This window comes from Schistocerca americana, chromosome 11, assembly GCF_021461395.2.
Source record: "Schistocerca americana isolate TAMUIC-IGC-003095 chromosome 11, iqSchAmer2.1, whole genome shotgun sequence".
Lineage (NCBI taxonomy): Eukaryota > Metazoa > Arthropoda > Insecta > Orthoptera > Acrididae > Schistocerca > Schistocerca americana.
The window spans coordinates 29,054,707-29,080,331 of NC_060129.1; the positions used below are offsets into that span (position 1 = coordinate 29,054,707).

The window sequence follows — 25,625 nt, forward strand, 5'->3', positions numbered from 1 at the left end:
TGTCTCAGGGTAACCACACCAGTGATCAGCAACTCCACGGTTGGATGAAGGACGTGGAACGTGTGAAAGACATGCTGCACACGAAAGTAACCGGATTGTAAATGTTTCAATGCGTGTACAAAACTGAATGTACTACACTCACGCGCTGGCAGTAATTTCAGTGTTATTTACTAGTGGTACACGTAACTGTAAATTAAGACAGGCTGCTGTTTGTGAATATTATGAGAGGAATTTGAACTATTTTTCTGTGTGTCTCAGGGTAACCACACCAGTGATCAGCAACTCCACGGTTGGATGAAGGACGTGAATCGTGTGAAAGACATGCTGCACACGAAAGTAACCGGATTGGTACACGACGCGCAATGCGTCAGCAAACAGGTAGAGCACTACGAGTTGGAAGAAGACAAGGACAGGCCGGGACGCTTGATAGTCAGGTATGAACCAGTGTGCACTCAAATCTTTGCCGTACTCACTGTGATTCATTAGTGTTTATTTCACTTTTTTTCGTGGAAGTCTTCATTACTGCAATAGAATATGCTGGGATCGTTTAATTCAGGGTGGAATAAAGAACTACGAGTGAGAGACCGTAGTGAAAGAGATGGTTACAGAAACTAGTCATTTGCGAAGTATTTTGATTCCACGTGTTACGTAACAGATAGCGCGAAAAGAGACACAACGAACGATGTTACTGCTTTGACTAGAAAAGATGGTTGCAGATACGCCCAAAGTTTTCATAATTTGTGGAAACAATGACGTGGAACCTGACACAAAAACTGAGCGTGCCCTCATCTTGTGCGGAACAAAAAGAAAGTTACTTGCGGGATAAATTAGGCCAATACCGTGTAGTAGGCATCTAGTCGTTGAGGAAAAGAGGCCACGTGTCATGTTCATCTGAATAGACGAAGAAAAAATCTAAGCACCCATGAGGGAAGATGTTAGCAGAGGGAAGGAAGCGGGTTGGTGTGCTTAAATCAGTCTGTAGCATATAGCGTAAATACCGGAAGTTGCAAGCGAGAGGCAAGCGGAATAGTCTCTCGAGTGGTTTTCATACGAGGCCGTGGAAGGGAGTAGTGTAGGAGATATGGTGGCAGCATGGAGTGTGACCAGGTGGCTTCCTATGTGGGAATGGGTAAGCTCCCAGTAGGCTTCCCACGTCTTGTGGCGGTGTTCTTGGATTATATTAGGTGGCTTCTTGTGGGATAGCTATGGAGGTGGGAAACATGGATTAGGATCGACAAATAGACTCAGTCGTGATGGCTTCCAATTGCATGAAAGACTTCTGCAGTTACGTCTGAAGAGCTTGGTATGGGAGTCACTCTGGGATGAGTGTGTCTCGGAAATGGGTTAGGTCTTCTGAAACGAAGGTGATCAACTAACGTCCACAATTAAGTTCATCATGGGAACTGATGTGGAAGTAAAGCTGTGGAGAGGCAATGGTCAGTGTGAGCACGGAAATTATGTGGTATGGGATGGCTCGGACAGAGACAGGCAGTAGGTTGGTAAAATTCACACTGAGGATAAAGTATTATGGAGAGTGATTGAACATGATTTGTAGGTAATTGGTGCTGTTTTTGAGGAACAGTATTGTTACTCCACATTGGTTGTTGTGTGGGGATTTTTGGTTCGCTACTCTACATCTGTCATCGGCGCTGTGACTGGGTTACTGGTTCACTGTATACAGAAACCTGCACATGGTGCGATGGGATAAAATTATGGATAATCTGTCAGGGAGTGGTCACGAATGTACCAGTGGTTGGGGAGGTGACTTGAAAAGTGTATATCAGTATATTGTTAGACAGGGACAAAGGAAGCTGCAACTCAGGTAGCAGAGTACTCGCAAAGTCCACATTGGGGGTTTTAGTCTAGGTGGTAGTTGGAGGTACTCTCATGAACACTCGCCAGTTGGTACACCTATAGAGAAATCAGACCGCTTTCAAAGTAAAGACAGATGGACTGTAAAAATATTATCAATAAGGTGTCGAAGTATTGGTAACAAAGTTCACGAATTTACCGAACTCCAAACAAGTTCTCAGACTCAAATTATTCTAGGAACTGAGAGCTGTCTAAAAAAATGGTTCAGTTGGCTCTGTGCACTATGGGACTTAACATCGGAAGTCATCAGTCCCCTAGAACTTAGAACTACTTAAACCTAACTAACCTAAGGACATCACACATCGATGCCCGAGGCAGGATTCGTCACACGTTGACCAGTCTGCTTTGGCGCTAGAATATACCAAAAGGAAGGCCGAAGTTAAGAATTCCTCGTTTAAGAAATCGTTCACGCAGGAGAATAGCACAAACGTATCGTCGTTTTGTCATCTGACAGAGCCCCGTATTGACGACATTGTAATAAGCACCCCTGCCATAGAGAAACAACTGAAAGAGTTGAAGATAAATAAGTGGTCATGTCTGGATAGAACCCCAGTTTGGTTTTACAAACAGTACTCTACGTCATTGGCCTCTTACTTAGCTTGCATTTACCGCTAATCTTTCGATCAGCGCTAAGAACCAAGTGACTGTCAAAAAATGCAGGTGATTCCAAAGAAAGGTAAAAGAACGGATACGACAAATTACGGACCAATATCCCTAACTTCTGTTTAATGCAGAATCTTTGAACATATTCTCAGTTCCAATATAATCAACTTTCTCGAGACTGAGGAGCACATGTGCACGTATCAGCACAGTGTTAGCATCGCTCGTGCGAAACTCAGCTTGTCCGTTTCTAAGATGATGTTGTTGTTGTTGTGGTCTACAGTCCAGAGACTGGTTTGATGCAGCCCTCCATGCTACTCTATCCTGTGCAAGCTTCTTCATCTCCCAGCACCTACTGCAACTTTCATCCTTCTGAATCTGCATAGTGTATTCTTCTGTTGGTCTCCCTCTACGATTTTTACCCTCCTCGCTGTCCTCTAAGACTAAATTGGTGATCCCTAGATGCCTCAGAACATGTCCTACCAACCGAACCCTTCTTCTAATCAAGCTGTGCCACAAATTCCTCCTCTCCCCAATTCTATACATTACCTCCTAATTAGTTATGTGAATTACCCATCTAGTCTTCAGCATTCTTCTGTAGCACCACATTTCAAAAGCTTCTATTCTCTTCTTGTCTAAACTATTTATCGCCCATGTTTCACTTCCATACATGGCTACACTCCATACAAATACTTCCAGAAACGACTTCCTGACACTTAAATCTATACTCGATGTTAACAAATTTCTCTTCTTCAGAAACGCTTTCCTTGCCATTGCCAGTCTACATTTTTTATCCTCTCTACTTCGACCATCATCAGTTAGTTTGCTTCCCAAATAACAAACCTCATTTACTACTTCAAGTGTCTCATTTCCTAATCTAAGTATAATCCGATTTAATTCGACTACATTCCAGTATCCTAATTTTGCTTTTGTTGATTTTCATCTTGTATCCTCCTTTCAAGACACTGTCCATTCCGTTCAATTGCTCTTCCAGGTCCTTTGCTATCTCTGACTGAATTACAATGTCATCGGTAAATCTCGAAGTTTTTATTTCTTCTCCTTGGATTTTAATCCCTACTCCGAATTTTTCTTTTGATTCTTTTAGTGCTTGCACAATATAGAGATTGAATAACATCGGCGATAGTCTACAACCGTGTCACATTCCCTTCCCAAACGCTGCTTCCCTTTCATGCCCCTCGACTCTTATAACTGCCGTATTGTAATTAGCCTTTCACTCCCTGTATTTTACCCCTGCCACCTTCAGAATTTGAAGCACAGTATTCCAGTCAACATTGTCAAAAGCTTTCTCTAAGTCTTGAGATGCTAGAAACACTGGTTTGCCTTTCCTTAATCTAGCTTCTAAGATAAGTCGTAGGATCAGTATGGCCTCACATGTTCCAACATTTCTACGGAATCCTAACTGGTCTTCCCCGACGTCAGTTTCTACCAGTTTTTCCATTCGCCTGGAAAGAATTCATGTTAGTATTTTGCAGCCGTGACTTATTAAAATGATAGTTCGCTAATTTTCACATCTGTCAAGGCCTGCTTTCTTTGGGATTGGAATTATTATATTCTTCTTGAAGCCTGAGGGTATTTCGCCTGTCTCAAACATCTTGCTCTCCAGAAGGTAGAGTTTTGTCAGGACTGGCTCTCCCAAGGCTATCAGTAGTTCTAATGGAATGTTGTCTACTCCTGGGGCCTTGTTTCGACTTAAGTCTTTCAGTGCTCTGTCTAGCTCTTCTCATCTCCCATTTTATCGTCATCTACATCCTCTTCCATTTCTATAATGTTGTCCTCAAGTACACGCCCCTGTATAGACCCTCTATATACTCCTCCCACCTTTCTGCTTTCCCCTCTTTGCTTAGGACTGGGTTACCTTCTGAGCTCTTGATATTCACACAAGTGGTTCTCTTTTCTCCAAAAGTCTCTTTATTTTTTTTGTAGGCAGTATCTATCTTACCCTAGTGACACATGCCTCTACATCCGTACATTTGTCCTCTACCCATCCCTGCTTAGCCATTTTGCACTACCTGAGGATCTCATTTTTGAGACGTTTGTATTCCTTTTTCACCTGCTTCATTTACTGCATTTTTATATTTGCTCCTTTCTTCTATTAAATTCAATATCTCTTCTGTTCCCCCAGGGATTTCTACTAGCCCTCGTCATTTTACCTACGTGATCCTTTGCTGCCTTCACTATTTCATCTCTCAAAGCTACCCATTCTTCTTCTACTGTATTTCTTTCCCCAGTTCTTGTCAATCGTTCCTTAATGCTCTCCCTGACAACCTCTGGTTATGTCAGTTTATCCAGATGATATACTTAGTGCTATGGATCAAGTGCAACAGGCAAATTCCATATTCCTAGATTTCTGGAAAGTATTTGACACGGTGCCCCATTGTGGACAGTTAACGAAGGTACGAGCATATGGAAAAAGTTCCCAGATAAGCGAGTGAATCGAAGACTTCTTAAGTAATAGAACCCAGTACGTTGTCCTCAATGGCGAGTGTTCTTCAGAGGCAAGGGTATGGCGAGGAGTGTCCCAGGGATTTGTGACAGCACCGCTGTTGTTCTATGTATACATAAATGATTTGGCAGACAGGGTGGGCAGCAGTTTGCAGTTGTTTGCTGATGATGTCCTCATGTATGGTAATGTGTCGAAGTTCAGTGAGTGTATGGTGATACAAGACGGGTTAGAGAAAATTTCTAGTTGGTGTGATGAATGGCAGATGACTCTTACTGTAGGAAAACGTAATTTAAAGCGGGTGAATAACAAAAACAAACCGGTAACGTTTGAGTACAGCATTCTTAGTGTCTAGCTTGCCACAGTCACGTCTTTTAAATATCTGGCATAACATTGCGAAGTGAGGTGAAATGAAATAAGCATGTGAGGATTCTGGTAGGGAAGGCGAATGGTCGACTTCGGTCTGTTGGGAGAATATTAGGAAAGTGTGGTTCATCTGTAAAGGAGACCCTGTGTAGGACGGTAGTGCGACTTGTTCTTAAGTATTGCGCGAGTGTTTGGGATCCGCGCCCTGTCGCATTTAAAGGAGACATCGAAGCAGTTCAGAGGCGAAGAGGTAGATTCGTTAGCAGTAGGACTGATCAGCATCTAAGTGTTACAGATATGCTTTGGGAGCTCAGGAGGGGCTTCCTGGAGGGAAGAAGACATTCATTTCGAAGAATACTACTGAGAAAGTTTAGAAAACCGGCGTTTGAAGCTGACTGCAGAACTATCCTGCTGATACCAACATACATTTCTGGCAGGCTCCACGAAGATGAGATACGAGAAATTAGAGCTCATTCTCCGTCGTTCTATCAGCAAGTGGAACAGGAAAGGAAACGACAGGTTGTGGAACGGGGTACCCTCCGCCACGCACTGCACGGTGGCTTGCGGATTATGTGTGTAGATGTAGATGCAGAACACGATAGTTGAGGTGAAAAATTGGTTTCTTGTCCATAAATTTAGTGAAATCATTTTTGGTTTGGTTTTATTTGGAATGGTGAGGGTTCATCTGCTCTATTTAATTTGTTTGGTCTTATGACTGCATGCATGAGGCTAGTGGAGTAATAGGTGGCCCCAGTTGGGTGAAGATAAGGGCCGCTAACAGGAGTTTATGACGGTGCTGATGACGCTACAATGGTGGCGGATGTGGTGGGATCTCCTGCCACTGGCAATGGTGCGGGCGGTGGGGCGGGCCGCGGTTTTCGGGCTGCGACGTTGCTGGCGAGAGAGTCGACGATGGCGTAGGTGACAGTGATGGTGATGGAGCATCTGACGGTGGCAATGGCGAAGACGCTTCTTCGTGAGTGGTAAAACAATGAAGAGGAGGAGGAAGGGTCGGAGATTATCGGCGAAGAACCACTAAGACGGTGGAGGTGAAAGAGCTGAGGTGGTGTCGTAGTATAGTGGGTCGTACCAGTGTAATGGAGAGTTTACTTCATGCTCGAAATGTTGAGAGAACATTTTCAGGTTGGTATGAGCAAAGCAAGTCAGAGAATATACTCGACCCGAGAATGTGCTCCATTGTCAGTGAAAGGGCGAGGGATGTTGCTCAAAACAAAGAACGCTCTCCGATAAGGTATGGCTAAAACTACAGGAGCTTCTCACAACCGAAAACGTTGTAGCAATCCTCGATATTGGTAAGTTCTGTTGAGGTTGCGTTTTACCGACTTTTTGGTAGTAACTGCAGAATTCATGTTTCTTAGAAGGCAAAAAAAGATATATGTATCCCAACGAAATGCTGAAGAAAGGAACTGTAAAGGTTTATATCGGTCTGACAATAAGAACATTACGAGTATCTGCCAGGTAAACTTCCCTCAAGAAAATCACAAAAGAAGAGAGGGCGACCTTCCAGACGAAGTGAAAATTAAAACATTTTAATTGCTATTTAGTTACCCAAGTTTTCAGACTGATGTACGAGAACATTTAGGTTGTGGTGTCACCGCCAGACACCATACGTGCTCGGTGGTAGCCTTTAAATCAGCCGCGGTCCGTTAGTATACGTCGGACCCGCGTTTCGCCACTATCAGTGATTGCAGACCGAGCGCCGCCACACGGCAGGTCTAGAGACACTTCCTAGCACTCGCCCCAGTTGTACAGCCGACTTTGCCAGCAATGGTTCACTGACAAATTACGCTCTCATTTGCCGAGACGATAGTTAGCATAGCCTTCAGCTACGTCATTTGCTACGACCTAGCAAGGCGCCATTATCAGTTACTATTGATGCTGTAAAACATGTACCGTCAAGAGCGATGTTCACCAGTTATGGATTAAAGTTAAGTATTGCAGCAGCTACGTACGTTTTTTGCTAGTATATTTTCCTTGACCTGTTCCAGACCTCACGCCAGCCTGCGTGAGCTAAAACGCGTGCCTTTCGGCTTTCTCATAGTGGGTTGGCTGTCTTGCCAATCCACAACATAGGTGTAGGCCTACACCAAACAACCGTGTCAGACATTTCCAGATGTTCACCATCACGTCTTCGCACAGGATAAGTCCTATATTGTGTGATGTTAGAAATAACTAGGCGTGTCAGAAAAATTAATAACTAGTTTATTACAAATCTAGCGATCTGTTCCTCGTAACGAACCACATGGGCGGCCGCTTACGTGCTTCAACACCCGAGCAGACCGTTGTGCGCCGTATTTAACCAAAATTATCTTATCGATCTCATTTTTGAGACCTTTGTATTCCTTTATGCCTGCTTCATTTATTGCATTGTTATATTTTCACCTTTCATCTATTAAATTCAATATCTCTTCTGTTACCCAAGGATTTCTACTAGCCCTCGTCTTTTTACCTACTTGATCCTCTGCTGCCTTCACTATGTCATCTCTCAAAGCTACCCATTCGTCTTCTACTGTATTTCTCTCTCCGACAGAGTTTCAGTTTGGGGTGGATAAAAAGTCATGTAATCTTAAGGTTTCGTTTGCATAATGTGTTCACCTGACTACTATAATAGAAAAGATTAGCTCACGTTGGATTATCGGTAACATCGCTAGAAGACGCATTTTCGTAAACTGTAGGTAATCGTTTCAATAATTTGTTGCCGCACATAAAATGAGTAAATTGAAACGTAGTGAAACTCTGGGAGAACACACTGATGTCGGTCCCATACACGTCGCCTGTTTGAGCGAGCTGAATGAAATGTAACATGGCGCGTGCTTTCTGTGCCGGACACGGCAGACCACTCACACCGAGAACTCAACAGGGAACAGAGGTAGTGGGAAGGAACACTCTCGTCAGAGAATATGGCTTCGAATGTTTTACTCATAAGAGCTTTCTCAGAAAATGTTCTTTAACTCCGAGAATCCTCTACAGAGAATGTCCTCTTGTTTATTAATACGCTCCGGTGTGTTTATTGTCTGTTGGATGTCAGTACGAAGTCGAGTACCGGAGATGCATGAGGGGGCTCTGAGTTCCAACGGCAGTGGTGGAGCTTTGGTACCGCCCTTCTAGTTCAGGCAGGGTACCATTTCGTGTATCTTCTATAGTACACGTATCACCATTTATAGTAGGTCAGCTCTAAATTCCTCCACTCCACTTCATTACTGGACTCGCATGATACCTTTAGTAATGGCTCCAGCACTACTAGCCAAAACCGTGGACCGCACACTGACCCCTGCCTCTGTACGCAAATTGACGATTGTCTTCCGTTGTGGTGGTCTGCCTCGCTCGCCGACACTCCAGGTCCCTGTGGCGAGTATTTATTGCGTCTTCTGTTGATCTGCCACTTTGTGTACCAATGCACGTGCTCCCGAACTGAATATGGCAGTCAGTATTGTATCACTACCGCTGTGTAGTACATTGCAAATTGTCCAGAAGTTTCGAGATTTTCTTTACACTTTGTTTTAATGGAGACTGTATGTTCACCACCTTCATGTACTTCAATCGATTTTCTGGTTGCCTTATGGAATGAACGGTTCCATTACGTTAAAAACAGCCCTTTCCCGAAATTCTTCCCCACCAAATCTCCGTATAATGATTATTCAGATCATTGTCAATATGCACGTACTTCCTCCCTCTGGGGCGTGCAAGTGATGAATTTAATCACGGCACGGATTCTGAGACCTAGCGTGCCACGTGGAGTAGGTGTGGTGCTGTACATCCAGGCAGAACACCGTGCGGGGATACGTCGCATGGAAACGGTTTGAGAGTCTTAGCGCCATGGCACCGACGACATCTATTGGGAGGGATTGCTTTCCGGTGAAACTGCGGACCTAGACATCACACGAAACTCATTACCATGCAGCTTCATGCTTTAATTGACAACGTTGTTCTCAAGTAACAGTGATAACCAAGGACCATGCTACAACGAGTACAGGTTGTTGCGCATTGTCTCAGGTTGTTTGTAAGCTTTCCATCGTTGATGGACTATAGTGACTGCAGTCGTAGATTAATTAGGATAAAATTGCCTCATATCCTATTGTGAGGGTTCCATTCTCGTCATGAGATGTACCTGATACATATGCATCGAATCGGTCTACAGAACACTGACCTTAGGACCAAGTTTTAGGGCCAAAAATGCCGTAGGATAACTTGCACTGTTAAATGAGAGACCCACACCAACAACTCACGAAGCGAGACCCAGCGAATGGTTCAGAACCGGGTAAACAAACATTTGTATGCAATAGTGGTGCGTTATTTTGTCAAGTCTTACGTCAGCAACATGTGCTTTTGGACGTCAAGCTCCAAATACATCATACATAGCAGTGTCAGACGCTGGGATGCGCAATTCCAGCCGGCCGAAGTGGCCGTGCGGTTAAAGGCGATGCAGTCTGGAACCGCAAGACCGCTACGGTCGCAGATTCGAATCCCGCCTCGAGCATGGATGTTTGTGATGTCCTTAGGTTAGTTAGGTTTAACTAGTTCTAAGTTCTAGGGGACTAATGACCTCAGCAGTTGAGTCCCATAGTGCTCAGAGCCATTTGAACCATTTTGCGCAATTCCGGATGCAAGCGGAAACATTATAAAAAAGCCACAACTGACAATGGTTTAAATGAGTAAAACAAAACACATATTGTGGAATAAACACATACTTTTGGTAGTTGCAAAGATGGATTTGAAATATCTTGAGTCATCATAATGCGCTGTCCTTAACCATTGGATTAGCTGAAAGGTACTGGAGAAGTGGAATGCATGCGAAATTCTTCTTTAAAGAAAAGACGCATTCTGCAGCAAGCGCTTCAGTTCTGCAGTTTAATGTGTCTAATTTACATCTAAAATCAGTTCAAACGATGTAGCAGCAGAGAACGCAGTGGATGTTCTGCAAGTAATAGTCAAAATCAGTATCTCTCTTGAGTGCTCTGAAATGGGAAATCTCGAGGTGTAAGAATACTAAAAAACGAATAGCTTTGCGATTGTTTGCCGTGCTTCTATGCTTCCTTTAAAGAATGCGAAAGTTCCAGGTATGGGTCCCAGTCTGCCACACAGTTTTAATCTGCCAGGAAGGTTATCATCCACCGCTGAGTAGAAATCCATTCTGGATACATTTACATCCTTGCATACACTGTACACGGTTAGTTTTTAACTTTTATCCCCTTCCGCTTGTGTGTTGCAGGCGGCCGCTGTTGAGTGAACGCCTACTGCCCTACCAGCCGTGGAACCTTTCCTCTCACGACGACTTCAGTGCGCTGTGCGAGGAGCGGCAGCCAGAGGCACCAGAAATGTTCAGCCTCGCTGACACACTGTACGCCTACTATCGTTTCAACTGGTACACTGTAGCTGTGTACGTCGATATGCTCTACGAAGATGATTTCAAGACTGTAGGTAAGTTTAACAGTGGGACCCGTCCACTTTATGGCTATGCGCTGACGACTGTCCAGTTATTTAAGAAATGAGGTTCAAATACGCTTCTGAATATCTACTTTTGGATCTTACGTAATTTTGCATGCCACCCAAGATAATCACTGGTGCTCTTTCCGAAGTCAGTTTTTCGACTGCTTGGCAACCCTCCATCTGGACCTGTTACAATCTAACTGCTTCATTTCGATGTACTGTTGTCTCCTTCATTGTACAGGCAGTAAAAATGACTACATTCAGAAAATTTTGGTGTGTTTAGAGAACACTGAGAAAGAACATAGCTTTGTGACACAAACGTCAGAGGTGGACCCTGCTCGTAGTCCATGAAGGTTTAGACGCTAGTGATGTTCAGAGACTGTGTGATGTTTTAGTGATGTTACACTAGTGGCGGCTGGGTGCTAATGATTGTATAACACATTCGAAACAAGTGGGTGTTTCACAAATAATGGTTGCAGCCTCAGCCTGACAGGCAACCAGCCCACCTGGAGTGTCTGCCAGTGTCTGGTACACCGAACAACTCGACTCCCTCCCGTAGGAGGCCCGCAACGTGTCTAAAAGGGTATTCATCGCGCAGCAGGTTGAACACCGTCTCTGAACGTCAGTGGAGGTGCGACATTTGCGTCACATAAAAAGGTGTTCCTTTTTATATTCTCTAAACACTCTAAAATTCTGTACATGTAGTTTTTTTCAGACCCAGTATAAGGCTTGTTTTAAAAATGGCGGCTGGTTTCTGTGACACAACGGTTACAAACAAACTTTTTGTTAATCCTGTAACTGGTGTAGTTATGATATTGTTCGATTTAATAACTTTCTTTACGAATAATATTTTGATTTGTAACCGAACAGTTAATTGGACAAGATAAACTGTTAATATTATCCTTACAAATGTTAATACTATGGACTGCACTGGGACTGAGGAAAAACTGTATTTTCAGCAACGGCACCTGTCTGCTAAACAATTCTGTTTCATCGAGATCACTATATATTTTTTTATTTATTTATTATTTTATTCTCGATGCTGGACTTATCTCTTACTCGATCATTCGATCTGTCTATGGTGCACCAGATATGAAAGGAGTTGTAATCGTTAATTTCTCTCCTTGTAACTGCCAGACAGCTTCTTGCTCGGTAGGGAGTAACTCCATTTAAATGAGAGGAGGGGAGGACAGCGAGCTCCATGGGAAAATTGATTATGCCTGCCGGTGTCGCTCTTGACCGCTTCAGGCAATCGAACTTGCAGGGTTTTAATTGGTAATAAAGTGACTAATTAACAAACTAAGATGGTCGACAAGGGTTACAACAGATAAAGAAGTAAGTTGTCATAAGAATATACCTATATTAGAACCAGGAACTCTAATACTGCAAAGACCTACCTTTAAAAAATTTCGGCTACGCCAATAAATTACTGCAGACACTCATAAGAATAATACTGGCACATAAACGGAAATATACATTGTTAGCAAATTATTAAACAAGTAGACGTGTCGGGGAATGAGAGACTCTTACGCTGCTCTCTGCGGCGTGTCTATAATTATGCCTGAAACTGTAATGGACCCTGAGAATACGTGTGTGAGCTGAAGTCGATGTTTCAATTCCTTAAAATGCGAGCGAGTGCTGAGAAGATTTTACAGAGCGAGCAGCGACAAGAGCTGGGCGATGTTGCAGATGGCTTGCGACATCCAGCAGGCTACCCTCGCCACTTTAAAACCGTGGCGCTTTACTGCCTGCTTTTTTACGCATCACTAACCAGCAGAACTGTAACGAGAGGAGGCGGCCATTCCCTGAGCCAAATGCGGAAGCCTCTAATCACACCCGAATGAGCGTCCCCACTGACCATCTGACGTCAAACATTAGGACTCACTTCAACCGCTGACAATGGGAGTGGCCACGATCTACCTGCTGGTACACAGAGAGCTGATAACGCCTTCATTCCTCAGACGTTTTCCGTCCTGCCTAGATGGCAAGTGGCGCCGGCAATGACGCTTTCTGCATCGGGGAGCCTCTTTGAGAATTATAAACCTTTCACATTTTCAGCGAATTGTACATTACTCAAGGGCAGAAAACGTATTATGCGGTGGTAAATCTGTAGCATCCAGTCTCGAATACTATAGTTGACTGGACAAACATTTGTGAAAGTATAAGTATATTCAGTTTCATCACGCATCACTTTAGTTTACTAATTGCTAGTTTAGTTCAAACACAGACAGAAAGATTTTTTTGAGTATTGTGGAATCATTAAGAGAGTATATATTGTACATGTTGGTTACTGATAAAAATGCTTACTTCTAGCAACAAACCTGGTAATCACTCTCTCCCCCAAAATTATCCTACGAACTACCTCACATGACAACCCGGCCACAAAAACTAACAAAAGCCTCAGCCTCCATAAACCTCCCAACCTACAAAAAAGGGAGATATATCTCGTAATTTCTAGTAAACATATTCCACACCCACTACTTCTCAAAATCTCTCTCCAATGACTGACTCTTTTGTTTAGTCCTACCCATCCACTAAATTCCTTAGGCCTAAATCCTTGGGGCCCAGTCTGAAAATGTACTATCAAGTCCAAACTAATCTAATAGCTAATTCTCAGGAATGAATCCATCTTTACAATTTGCACAAATCCTGATTTCCAGACGATCCTCCTACAAAACATCCCAGTCAGTCTCTTTGGAAGCAACACTTCTCTTAGTACCACTCAATCCTACTCAACCTCAGTATCTTTGACTCCTCTCATTTTCACCGCTGTCAACCAGGTTGGTGTACATGACACACAGTGGGAGATGTTGGGCAGGAATTAAATTCCCATTCCAGCACCAAGATAACCAAAACCTTCTGTATCAACAATAATTCTCACATTCTTACAGATTCCTTGTCCACAACAGACCATGACATCAAGAACAGAGCCTTGATTTGCTGTGGTTGCCATTGTGTAGAATCAACTAAACAGCAAATAGAAGCCTACTTCCTGTGTGACGACTACCTGGCACAGAATCGCAGAACCATCTCACCTATCCCAGTTAGAAACAAAACCACCCACCGGCAGAACGAGGAACCAGTCCAAGTTGCAAATTTTTACTTTCTATTCATTCAATGACTAGTTTCGGACCGAGAGCGATTTTCAGATCGTTATAATATAGTCGAAATTGGCATCCCAAATATGTCAAAAATGTGCAATGAACATTTGCAGCGCATTCAGTATGAACAAAAAGTAAAAATTGGGACTTGGATTGGTTTTTCCTTCTACTGAATAACAGAAGTTGCCGACCCAAGCTGCTTCAGCATGTTGGAAGTTCGTAAAACCATCCATGTTAACTGTGCCCAGATGTACAATCTTTGCAGACATGCGTCGTTTACACAGCTTCTGCGTTGAGCTACATGGGACTTAATTATTCTTCTTAAAGAGTTACTGGAGTGGTAAGATCCGAAATTTGTCATGGTCATTTCCAGGGGTTGTTGAGGTGGTAATACTGGGATTTCGTCGTCATGTAAGGGTAGAGTACCCTTACGTAGTACCGATTATGCACTATGCAGAGATCATACGTGGTTTAAGCAAAGACTGCAGAGCAGTCAACAATGTGCGAGAGGGTAAGCAGTAGTCGAGTGTTGGAGTCCGTGGGTGGAAGTCGGGTGTGAGAGGCCAGAGAGAGAGGTTGCTCGGTAGCGAGGCCGGAGATGAGTGGCAGAATGGCACACACTGTTTGATGTTCATAAATGTTTATAAATTGAGTGATTTAATTAATAAATTCCAGCATTTAAGAAAGGAGATGTTATCATTTAGTAGTTTTGACGATAATGGAAGTGGACAACAATGAGTCTCATGAGGAGGAGGAAAGATATATATATTGCTAAAATAATTAAAATATAACTTCACCTACAGCATATGTGAATAATATAGTTTGGTGCGAAACTGGGGGAAGCTACAGTCACCATTTTAATGTGGCTTCAGATATTGCATAACCACACATAATCCAAGGCAAAATTGTTTATTAAGGAACCCACACACCTGAACAACAAAACGTGACTCAAGCTCCATCCTACCATAACCGCACACGTTCCGTGACTGCCTTCTCATCGACCAGAGGTACTGCAAACTTCTGTTGTACAGTTAAATAAAAGTTCCCATTCATGTAAGCTTCAAAAGAATGTGGTCCAAACATGTATTGTGATCACACCATGGCCCATGTGACATGAAGTGGGTTTCTTTCTAACTCTTGCTGATAATAGGTATTTTCCTTAGACAAGAAAACAACATTTCTCCTGTGCAAACTGCGGTATATGGCTCATTTATCAGTAAACAACAGTCTTGAGCTCAACAAAGTACGGTAGGCTACAAATCGTAGCTCCATATCATTGTCAGTCAATTCAATAACAAACATCGGCCTAGATCCTTTCATATTCAAATTTCTTTCAATGTGGTCTTACATTGTTGAGCAAGATGCTTGAAGTCCAACTGCTCTTTTGCAAATGGATTTCATTGGAGACGGCTCATCTGATTAAGAGACAGTGACACACGTTTTATTGCTTCCAATACGTGGCCTGTCTTTGAGACAACCTGAAAAAACAGGACATTTATCTCAGTCAGGCAGGCTACTTTACGAAGTAGACTGTGGCAAGTTGTCTCATCATGCCCTTCGTAATTTTTTCTATCTATGGATGTTCATGCTCACACAAATCTGCCACTAATCTCTCCTTTCAAATATAGCTGTTGCACCATAGGTTCGGAACTCAAAGACTACAGTGCCAAAACAGAAATACAATACTGATAACTTTGCTTTCTCTCCAGCTTCAAAGCAGTAATATCAATAAAACTTATTGCTTTCCTCATTTTTATTAAGCCAAGAGCGACACAGGGACCTCTTGGACACTCTGTAGATGAAATAGACTTGCATGGTAGCAATGATATCTGTCTATCTGAATAGTCTTGATTTGTTATTCCATGTCGCCTTACTTAATTCTGAGTAACTGAACCTGGATAATATAGGTAAACAACAACCAATCTTATCACCTAGAGGAGACTTTGGATCCAGCTACTTGCAGTATATGGGCGCCACATACTTGCTGTCATATTTCTGCAGATGAGGAGTGGCAGCTGGAGGACAGAAGCAGCGCTACGCTCTCCGTGGACACTGACTGTGTGCAGCTGTTGGCGAGCGCCCTGGACCACCCCACGTGTCCGCTGGAAGACCTGCCACCAGAGACCATCCAGCAGCGCCTACAGTGCCGCGAGCAGCTGTGGGACGACGTGGTGCAGAGGTCGCCCCACATACCCGTGACCAGCTACCTGGCCTACACGCAGAGGATAAACGTCAACCTCTGTCTGCTGGCCTGGATGGCAGTCAACTCGTACAGCATTTGTCAGGGCGTCCCGTTTAGTATGATACAGTCCGTGAGAGATGCTCGCTGCTACTTCGATAGTCCTGACGATCAATCGTGTCTGGAATCGAACGCTACAGATGCCATCTGCTCTGTTTCCAGAGCTATTCTGCTGCTGAAATGTCGCGACTTTTCCTCCACTACGGCTTCCGATAATTGCATCATTTATTACCCATTTACACAGCTACTTAGTTCTAGCAGCATACTGAATCCAAAGCTAACAGAAGAAACACCGCACCGCACAAACCGTTTAAAGAACAACTTGAAATACAAGGATTTCAAAATCGATAGCTTAAAGCCTTTAGAAATCTCATTTATACTGGTAAACATTATTTTCCGCTTTTCGACAGCCGGAGTATACATGTACCTTCCCCAGTTACGTAACTTGCCTGGAAAGATACTCTTGTCCTTTCAGATCACATGCATAATCCAGATCCTGTGTTCTGAGGTCGTGTATCGTATGGCAGGTTTCCCTGACTTACCTACAGCAGTGCTGGTAGATAGCGCCCTCACACTTCTCAGCTGTATCTGGCTAAACTCATTCTGCTACCAGATGTATGCTTGTGTTCGTCATCTCAGGCTTCCTAACGACCTACTACCTGCTGAAGTAAGCAAGTTATTCCGTCGTCAGGTGTTGTACGTGTTAATACCGTGGAGTATAGTGTGTGTGGCAGCTGTTGCTTTGGAAAAGACGAGTAAATATTACTTGATCCACAGTCGTGTGCTAGTCCTTGTGGGCATTTGTCTGTCAGTGGCTTTCGATTTGGTTTGTTTCGGACTGGTTGGATACATGTACCTACGTAATCGGTATTCCATGCGGCAACTCAAAATTGTTGATAACAATAAATTTGCCTCAAAGAAGCAATGTATTTTTATGTCAGTTAAGGCTGTTATCGTAACTGGAATAGGTGTTACAGTTAGAATTGGGTTCCACCAGGCTCAAGGAATTGCGCAGTTTGTCTATTACGTACATCTAGTTACAATGCTGCAAGGACCAGTGCTCTTCGTCTGTTTCGTTTGTAATGGAACGACGCTCCCCATACTGAAGAACAGGATACTAGCGTGGTTTAACCCAACTAACATCCCTGCAGGGGGACACCTCTGCTCAGCAGCTGAGAGGAATCTGGCCAGGAGAAACAATGAGCAGTCTCTGGTTGCAGAATCCTCTCTGTAGCCTCCTTCAGTATTTTTCTCCAGTAACTGTCTTGACAGTAGATTGCATTAAAGCCTGCAATAAAAATGAAATCTATCTAATATGACAACATTAAATGTAATTAAATGTGATATCGTACAGCCAGTACTTCTCCTTTCCAATGTCTTCTTTATTTTTAACTGTCTACTTACTTGGAATGGTAGCCTCTGTCTACGTATCCTATGCACTGAGATTACTTACTACAATCGTTGGGAAACGCTTTGCATATCCAAAAACACACCCACACACACACACACACCCACACACACCCACACACACCCACACACACACACACACACACACACACACACACACACACATATATATATATATATATATATATATATATATATATATATATATGCTGTATTTGTTGGATTTATTAGTGTTCAACCAGTATATATATATATATTGGTTGAACACTAATACCTGAAAACGCCCCTAAGAAGAAACCAGTATATATATATATATATATATATATATATATATATATATATATATATATATACGTGTGTGTGTTGGTTGAACACTAATAAATCCAACAAATACAGCTAATTTCGGGAAATTACCCTCGACTGGCTGTACGAAATATACAGGTCAAAGTCAATAGGGTAAGGGTGACTCAAAAAACGACACTTCCAGATTTGGAAGATAACAAATTCAGATTATCACTATGAAATTACCGCATCCAAGTCAGTCACTTTTAACCTAAGCGATATTGCCACTTAGCTAACATCACCAAGCTTTCCGTGAGCTACAGCTCGCGCGACAACGCCCACACTGATTACTCTGCAACATTCGCAGAGAACAACAGGAATGGTCCTGCAGTAAAATCTAAACATCCACCAAGCGATCTTGTGAAAAATTTGAGCACGGTATAAGAGACTCAGTGCTAGATCCACGATATTTCCTGTAAAACTCAAAAATGATGAACTTGTTGTAGCCTGTTGGAATCTCGCCAGACTTAGAAATAACGCCCACTTTTAACAATCACTTTTATCTTCGATCGCAGACACTGAAGCGAGACTGAATTAGCCGACAGCATAGCTAATGAGTACCTGCCATTTACTGTATGATCTACAGCTATTAACCACAAAAGCAGGAAAAAATTAAACCAACATAGATTCACGGATTCTAATCGCCGAAAAATTCAGATTGAGACGTTTAAGCACAAAACCTAGCGTATCAGCTACTGAAACCACTTATTATAACATATTACAACCAACAAACAGTGCAAGCAATACAACCTGCTGTGCCTGAAAATGCCCCTAAGAAGAAACCAATATAACACACAGAAACACTAGTTACATACATAATAAACAAAATTAAATAGAAATAAAATTCTGAAGACAATACAGCACTAACCAAACGGACGTTTTGATTTGAATAGTCCCAATGCCGTAAAAAAAAGAGAAGCCCGCCAAGTGATGGGCGAGGGAATCACAAGAATTAGGCCCCACAGTGCCAGTCGTTTTTGGAAAAGAATTCAAATGAGCCATAGCATACCATCTGAGAACAGCCAGCCTTAATAGCAGATGACAATGTCATCCATTACTGATGACCTCAACTAAGTTCCGCAAAGTGCTAGAAAAAAGAGTCACGATCATCCATGGTATCCAAAATTCGTCAAAACTCACGAAGAAACGACACTCCAAAACCAAATGCAATCGCTTAACATCCACTACTTCGTAAGATTAAGGAATCTGAAACGTAAGAAAAGCAGACGAGGGACTAGAGGCACAGGCAGACAACAACGTAAAATTTCTCCTTTCACAAAACACCTGCCACAAACACATTAAGACATTTCTTCATACCGGCCATGAAACTGAAAACAGTCTCTCTAAAATAGAAGCAAACTAAAATGAATGCGTTTTCCAAACCGGATAGACCAAAAACCACCCCTACTCATAGATTACCGTCCTCTTAGTGATAGCGAAAACTTTCGAGACAAATTTAAAAAATTTCAAGGAATAAAGCAACATATTCCGACAAGAACAGGCCGGTTTCAGCGGCAACCACAGCACACAGGTAATCCGGTCCTAGGACTGAGCAGCAAAGCGACACAGTCTCAACGCAACGCGGCAGACACAACGACATCACGCTTCCTGGTGGACAGTGAACGCAAGTTGCATAGCTTGTGGCATGCTGGGCTGCTCTTTGAAACGTTACGTTGCAGTTTCCCACGCCAAGCCATGCAATTAATTACAAACGTTATTGGGAACAGGTAAATACAAGATCGTATCGGTGATCACCATTCGACGAGATTTACGCCAGTCGCAAAGACGGCACGTGGAACAGCCACGTCTTCACTACTTCACACGAGCAACACAGCTGACACCGCTAAATCTTGGTCGAGGGATGAAAGAACAGCTCCGTAGATTAAAATACCCTGGATTCACGAAATCTGTCCTTCAGCACCTATCTGGGACCTTCAATTACTCATACTTTAAATATATATTTATTCCCCACACATCATCCTTGAAGTTACGTCAGACACATTCTGCAAGTCAGTTATAAACAATGAAGAAATATACCAACTGGAAAATAAGATGTTATAACGCAGAAAGATGTTGTCGTGGCCTTCATTCTGAAGACTGGTTTCAAACACAGCTCTCCATTCTGAAAGCCTCTTCATCTTCAAATACCTACAGTACCCTACATCCTTCTGAATCTGTTTACTGTGTACACCATTTGGTCTTCCTATACGATTTTTACCTCCCACACTTCCCTTCAAGACTGAATTGGTTATCTCTTGATATTTCAGAATGTGTCCAACCATCCAATCCCTCCATTAGTTCAAGTTGTGCCACACATTTCTTGTCCCTCGAATTCTACTCAGTATATCCTCACTAGCTATGTGATCCACCCATCTAATCAACGTTCGTCTGTAGCACCACATTTCGAAAACTGCGATTCTCTTTTTGTCTAAACTGTTTATCATCCATGTTTCACTTCCACATATGCCTACACCCCATAAAAATAGCTACAACAAAAGATTTCCCAAGACTTATGGATATATTTGACGTTAACAAAATTTGCTTCCTCAGAAATACGTTTCCTGCCATTGCCAGTGTATATTTTATATCCTCTCTACTTTGGCCACTATCAGCTACTTCGCTGCACAAACAGCAAAAATCATCTACTACTTTCAGTGTTTCATTTCCTAATCTAGTTACCTTAAGATCATCTGATTTAATTCGATTACACTCCATCATCCTCGTTTTGCTTTTGTTGATTTTCATCTTATATCCTCCTTTCAAGACACTGTCCATTCCCTTCAACTGTTCTTCCAAGTCCTTTACTGTATCTCACAGAATTACAGTTCATCAGCAAACCTCAACGCTTTCATTTCTTCTCCCTGAAATTTAACCACTACTCCAAATTCTCTTTAATGCGCCTCGACGCTTATAACTGCCCTCTGGTTTCTGTACAAGTTGTAAATAGCCTTTCGTTCTCTTTATTTTACCGGTACTACCATCAAAATTGCACACAGGATATTCCATTCATCACTGTCAAAAGCTTTATTTAAGTATACAAACGCTATAAACGTAAGTTTATCCCATCTTCTAAGATAAACTGTATGGTTAGTACTGCCTCATGTGTTCGCACAGTTCTTTGGAATTCATACTAAACTTCCATGAGGATATCAGTTTTCTCATTCTTCTGCAAAGAATTCCTGTTAGTGTCTTGTAGACATGATTTATTAAACTGATAGTTCAGTAATTTTCACACAAATCAACAACTGCTTTCTTTGGAATTGATGTTATTACATTCTTCTTAACGTCCAAAGGTATTTCGTCTTTTTCATGCATATAACACAACAAATGGAAAAGTTTTGTCGTGGCTGGCTCACCCAAGGCTATCCATAGTGCTGACAGAATATTGTTTACTCCTAGGGCGTTGTTTCGACTTAGATATTTCAGCTCAATGTCCAATTCTTCTCGCAGTATTACATCTCCTATCTCATCTACAACTGTGTCCACTTCCCTTTTTGTAATTTGTGATATAACTGACATAACTACATTAGCAATAAACGAAAACTGTATGACTTCATGACAGCAGAAATTGTAAATATGATGTAGCTATGCTACTGCGCAAACAAAAACATACATCACTATACCATTCAGAAGATTGTAGTTTCTGTTAAATAACATAGCACTTAGCTCATTTTCGTCAAAAGCTGACTTAAACAATTATTTCATAAACTCCTTCGTATTATACTAGAGATTAGTTTTTAAAAATTAGTCTAAAAGATAACCAGAACACTGGAACAGGACTCAAAATGCTTTGACGTTCGACAAACAATCCCAGGTGATGTTTTTTTACCCAGAAGTTTTAACCCAGCCATAAGGTGAATGCAAGGACTCAGCAATAAGAATCACATCGTCCTCCAATCCACCAGGATTACGCACTATGTCCAAACCAAATAAGAGCCTGAGATTAAAGGCAAACACTGTGACAACACCATTAAGTGCATACCAGTTCGAAGAGTTACCCGTTTGGCAAGGCATACTAATACTTGTACTAAACTTAAGTATTTTCAATTTTACCTCTAGTCTGTAAACAGTGACTGTAATTGGGATCAGCAACTTAGAAGCTGACTTTTTTAACTAGGTGAATTTGAAATAGTCAATGAATCATCTTAATCATAATCACATGTTATTAAAACCTGACTTTGGTGATGGAAATTGTAATCTTACGTATTTCTAAAACATCAAAATTAAATTACAAAACCTTTTAGTTTTCTTGAACTCAAAAACACAATCATCTACTATTTATTACAAGTTCTGGCTACGAAACAACCATCTTCGGGCCTGTAAAAGAAAGAGGAAACAGAAAATTGCCTTAGGTTTAATTGACTTTAAAAATATTCAGTTACATTCGTTAATTCTATGTAATGAAAGTTATGTAGTGTGAAGTGATAATTTGTCGCTCATAGTAAATACTATGAGGCAATGAATTCTGTAGGCTTGAATGACATCATCTAATAGCATATCTTGGAACTATGTAAGTAAATGGAAAGTACCTGTCTGGTCAATATCAACAGTACACTATTTGAAGATATCATAGAAATTAGCAAAAAGAAATAATGAAACGTACCATTTAGACTAATGAGCCATATTTTCAATAGAATGTTGGTTGCACCAACGAAATTAGACAGTGCAACTCTGAACGTTTACGGACAATCAAAACACACCGTTTCGTTAAAAATAAAGGCACTATACAGCTTAAAAATCGAAATTAATTTAATGAAAAAAAACTCCCTCCCGTTACTTATATCGAAAATGGGTATGAGCAGAAATTAGTAAGGGTAGCTATCTTTTTGGGCCTATCAGCTGCTCACGACACTGCTTGGTGAGAAGGACTTCTTTAGGAATTTACGATTGTTATCTCATGTCGCAAATTTAAGGACTTAATTTATAACATGCTAAGCAATACATGATTTCATATCTACTCTAACAAAGAGAGATACAGGGTACGTAAACTGAATAATGGTTTTCTACAAGTATCTGTGCTGGGATCACGTCTTCAGGATTATAGTTTATGCTGATGACATTTGCTTGATGGCCCAGAGCCACAACGTTTCTGATGCTGAAACCTCTTTAACCACTGATAGGGGAGTCTTCAAGAAATGGTGCCTGAACCTAAATCATCAGAAAACAGTTCTAGCTTCATTACATCTATGCACAACACAGATTACATACCAGACGTCAGATCCAGAGGCCAAGTCTTGCTGTATCGCATTACACCATAATACCTAGCGCTATACAGAATTCTTAACTTGAAAGTAGCATCTTTCTATTTCAGCAACTAAAGTCAAAACGAGAAACAACAGTCTTCAAAAATTTGTTGGTGCCTTATTGGGAGCTCATGCCCCTGTTTTAAGAGCTATAGCTTTAATCCTACCGCAGGTGCTCTGTTACTGAAGATTGTTGTTCGACCAGGATCAATGATGCCTATACAAAGAAGATAGATGTGCCATTCAATCAGGAATTACGAGATGTATTCAGAGTACAAACACTCTAAGACTTCCCGTTCTCAGCATCATCCCACCTCCAGCTGCCAGAAGATCAACTGTCCTAAAGGTCTGGAAGAATGTTCGGCAGAATTCTCAACTACCCATTCATCGAGATATTGCACAGCCAGAATACCAAGGCTTGAAATCAAGGACAACCTCATGGTGCACAGCAAAAAACCTTGTTGTGCCCCCTTTCATTGTCAGTTATTCATGGAAAATTCAGTAAGCGCAGTCATCAGTAGTGAACAAACATCTAGTCAAGGACGCTTTCATGCAGACAGAAGGATTCGATCTCCTCAGACGTCAGTAGAGGATCATGAACTGCATTAGCACTGGACAAGGCATATGTGCTTATCTAAAGTAGGTGGTGAGTGTTCTTTTACAGACAATCAATGTCACTTTCTAAATATTCCATTTGCCTAGCCTCAATATAACAACAACAAGGTCTCATGTTGCAACACCCTCTGAGGCGTGTGCATGCCCTGTCCCCCGTCATGACGTCACATGATGATCCAATTGTGCTAATTCAGAGACCTCTATATCGTCAAACGTGTTGATTCGATTATCTCCGTGTTTAATCATCAGGATTTGTAATTATCCTGCGGCTGTCTCCTGGATCCTGAGATGTATGTCATAATTTCAACAAATAATTACACGTGATTTTATCAATTATGCTGCTCCCATGGTCTTGGTCCCTGGATCTTGAAGCACACTCGGCTGTGGATATTGAAATGAGAATCCTCGTACAGTGTCATTTTTATTATGTCTTCAAGGCTCAAAATGTGTGTAATTGCCCTGAAGTTGTGCTGCACAATTTTTACATGTTACTACATTAAGTCTTAGGATTAAGAGGTCATCTATACTGCAGAGAGATATATAAACTATACAGCTATTTCATATTGTCAGTTCATTTCCAAATGCTACTCCTTACCAGTACATACATGTTAATAGCATGCGGTTCCAAACATGCGAATGTAAGATTAGTGTATCTATATGAATGTGAAGTTATAGTAGAAACTGACAATGTTCGTCGTAATGCTAAAACACAATTTACAGAGATAAAGTAGGGAGAGCAATGCAGGCCGATGAAGCACACTGTGAGGTTGATGACAACACACTCTGATCCATCTCAACTTGCTCCTGACATGAACATCTGTAGCAATAAGGCAACCATCATCGATCTGTATGAAACTCCTACATTAAAGTTATCATCATTATCGCAGGACTCTTCACAGTGTGTTTATTTAAAACTTAGATGTGTTACGAAGTTATATTGGCTATAAAGTTCAATATGGATCGCAACAGACAAAGTCGGTGGCAACCGAATGTGAAACCGTTGTTTAATGATGTTGTAAGTTATGTACATGAAATGTACCAAAGAAGACGGTTCAGAACAACGTATAAATGTGTATGCTTGCAGTACCGAAGTCTACTACTATAACTCCTATGGATATTAAATCTGTAGAATTGGTTTACAGATGGAGAACCGAAATATATTGTGCATCCTGTTGATTTGAACACAATGATAGTAGAATTTAGAGGCTATAAAAAAACTATTTAAACAATACTGTAAGGATGTAAGGCAGTATGAATAATAAGAAATGTGTCAACAATGTATTTTTTTTATTTTCTGTACGTAAAAAAGTTAATAAACAAAATTATATACAATGTATATTCGTCTTTTACTGCACCAACAGCAGTGGGAAACAATCATTATGCAAGATATTTGCAGATATGATAAACAGGTCATACTATTCTGCAAACACTCATACATACATAAATATACTCACTAGCTGAGTGAACAGTGTAAATATGGCAGAGTGTCAATAAGTTTCGACGATATAAACACACATTTATAACAGCATCAAATGGGTTCAAGTTACTTGCAAATACCAAGACACTTAAAGCAGAGACATGAGCAACTGAAGGGGGTATTGACTTTGCAAATGAAGCTTCAGTGGTACTACTTTTAGGCTTTCTGAGAGAAGAACGTCTAGCATTGGATGATAAAAAGGTTTACAAGTCTGACCTAGCTGTAGATATATTCCTGACAATTCATGCTTAATGCAGTTTTGGAACAGATATGTATCTAAACGATAAGCTGCTACATACAATTCCTGTTTTTTTCCCCCTGCAGTAGGTGCTGGATACAAAACATTAGAGGCTCCATCTAATGTTATATATCTCCCTGTAACCGTTCAAACGTTGGATGCGCTTGAGGTGAATGTTGTTGACCAAGACAGTCAACTTGCAAATTCTGTGGAGAA

General features: G+C 41.6%; 1 protein-coding gene across 1 annotated transcript; it reads left to right on the forward strand.

The window, feature by feature from the left end:
* The first annotated feature begins 288 nt into the window (after positions 1-288).
* LOC124554113 lies at positions 289-17,409 on the forward strand. The gene is made up of 3 exons (XM_047128180.1): positions 289-434; positions 10,530-10,738; positions 15,850-17,409. Exons 1-3 carry the CDS (start codon positions 295-297, stop codon positions 17,319-17,321), a joined length of 1,821 nt encoding a protein of 606 aa, XP_046984136.1. The 5' UTR covers positions 289-294; the 3' UTR covers positions 17,322-17,409.
* The last annotated feature ends 8,216 nt before the right edge of the window (positions 17,410-25,625 follow it).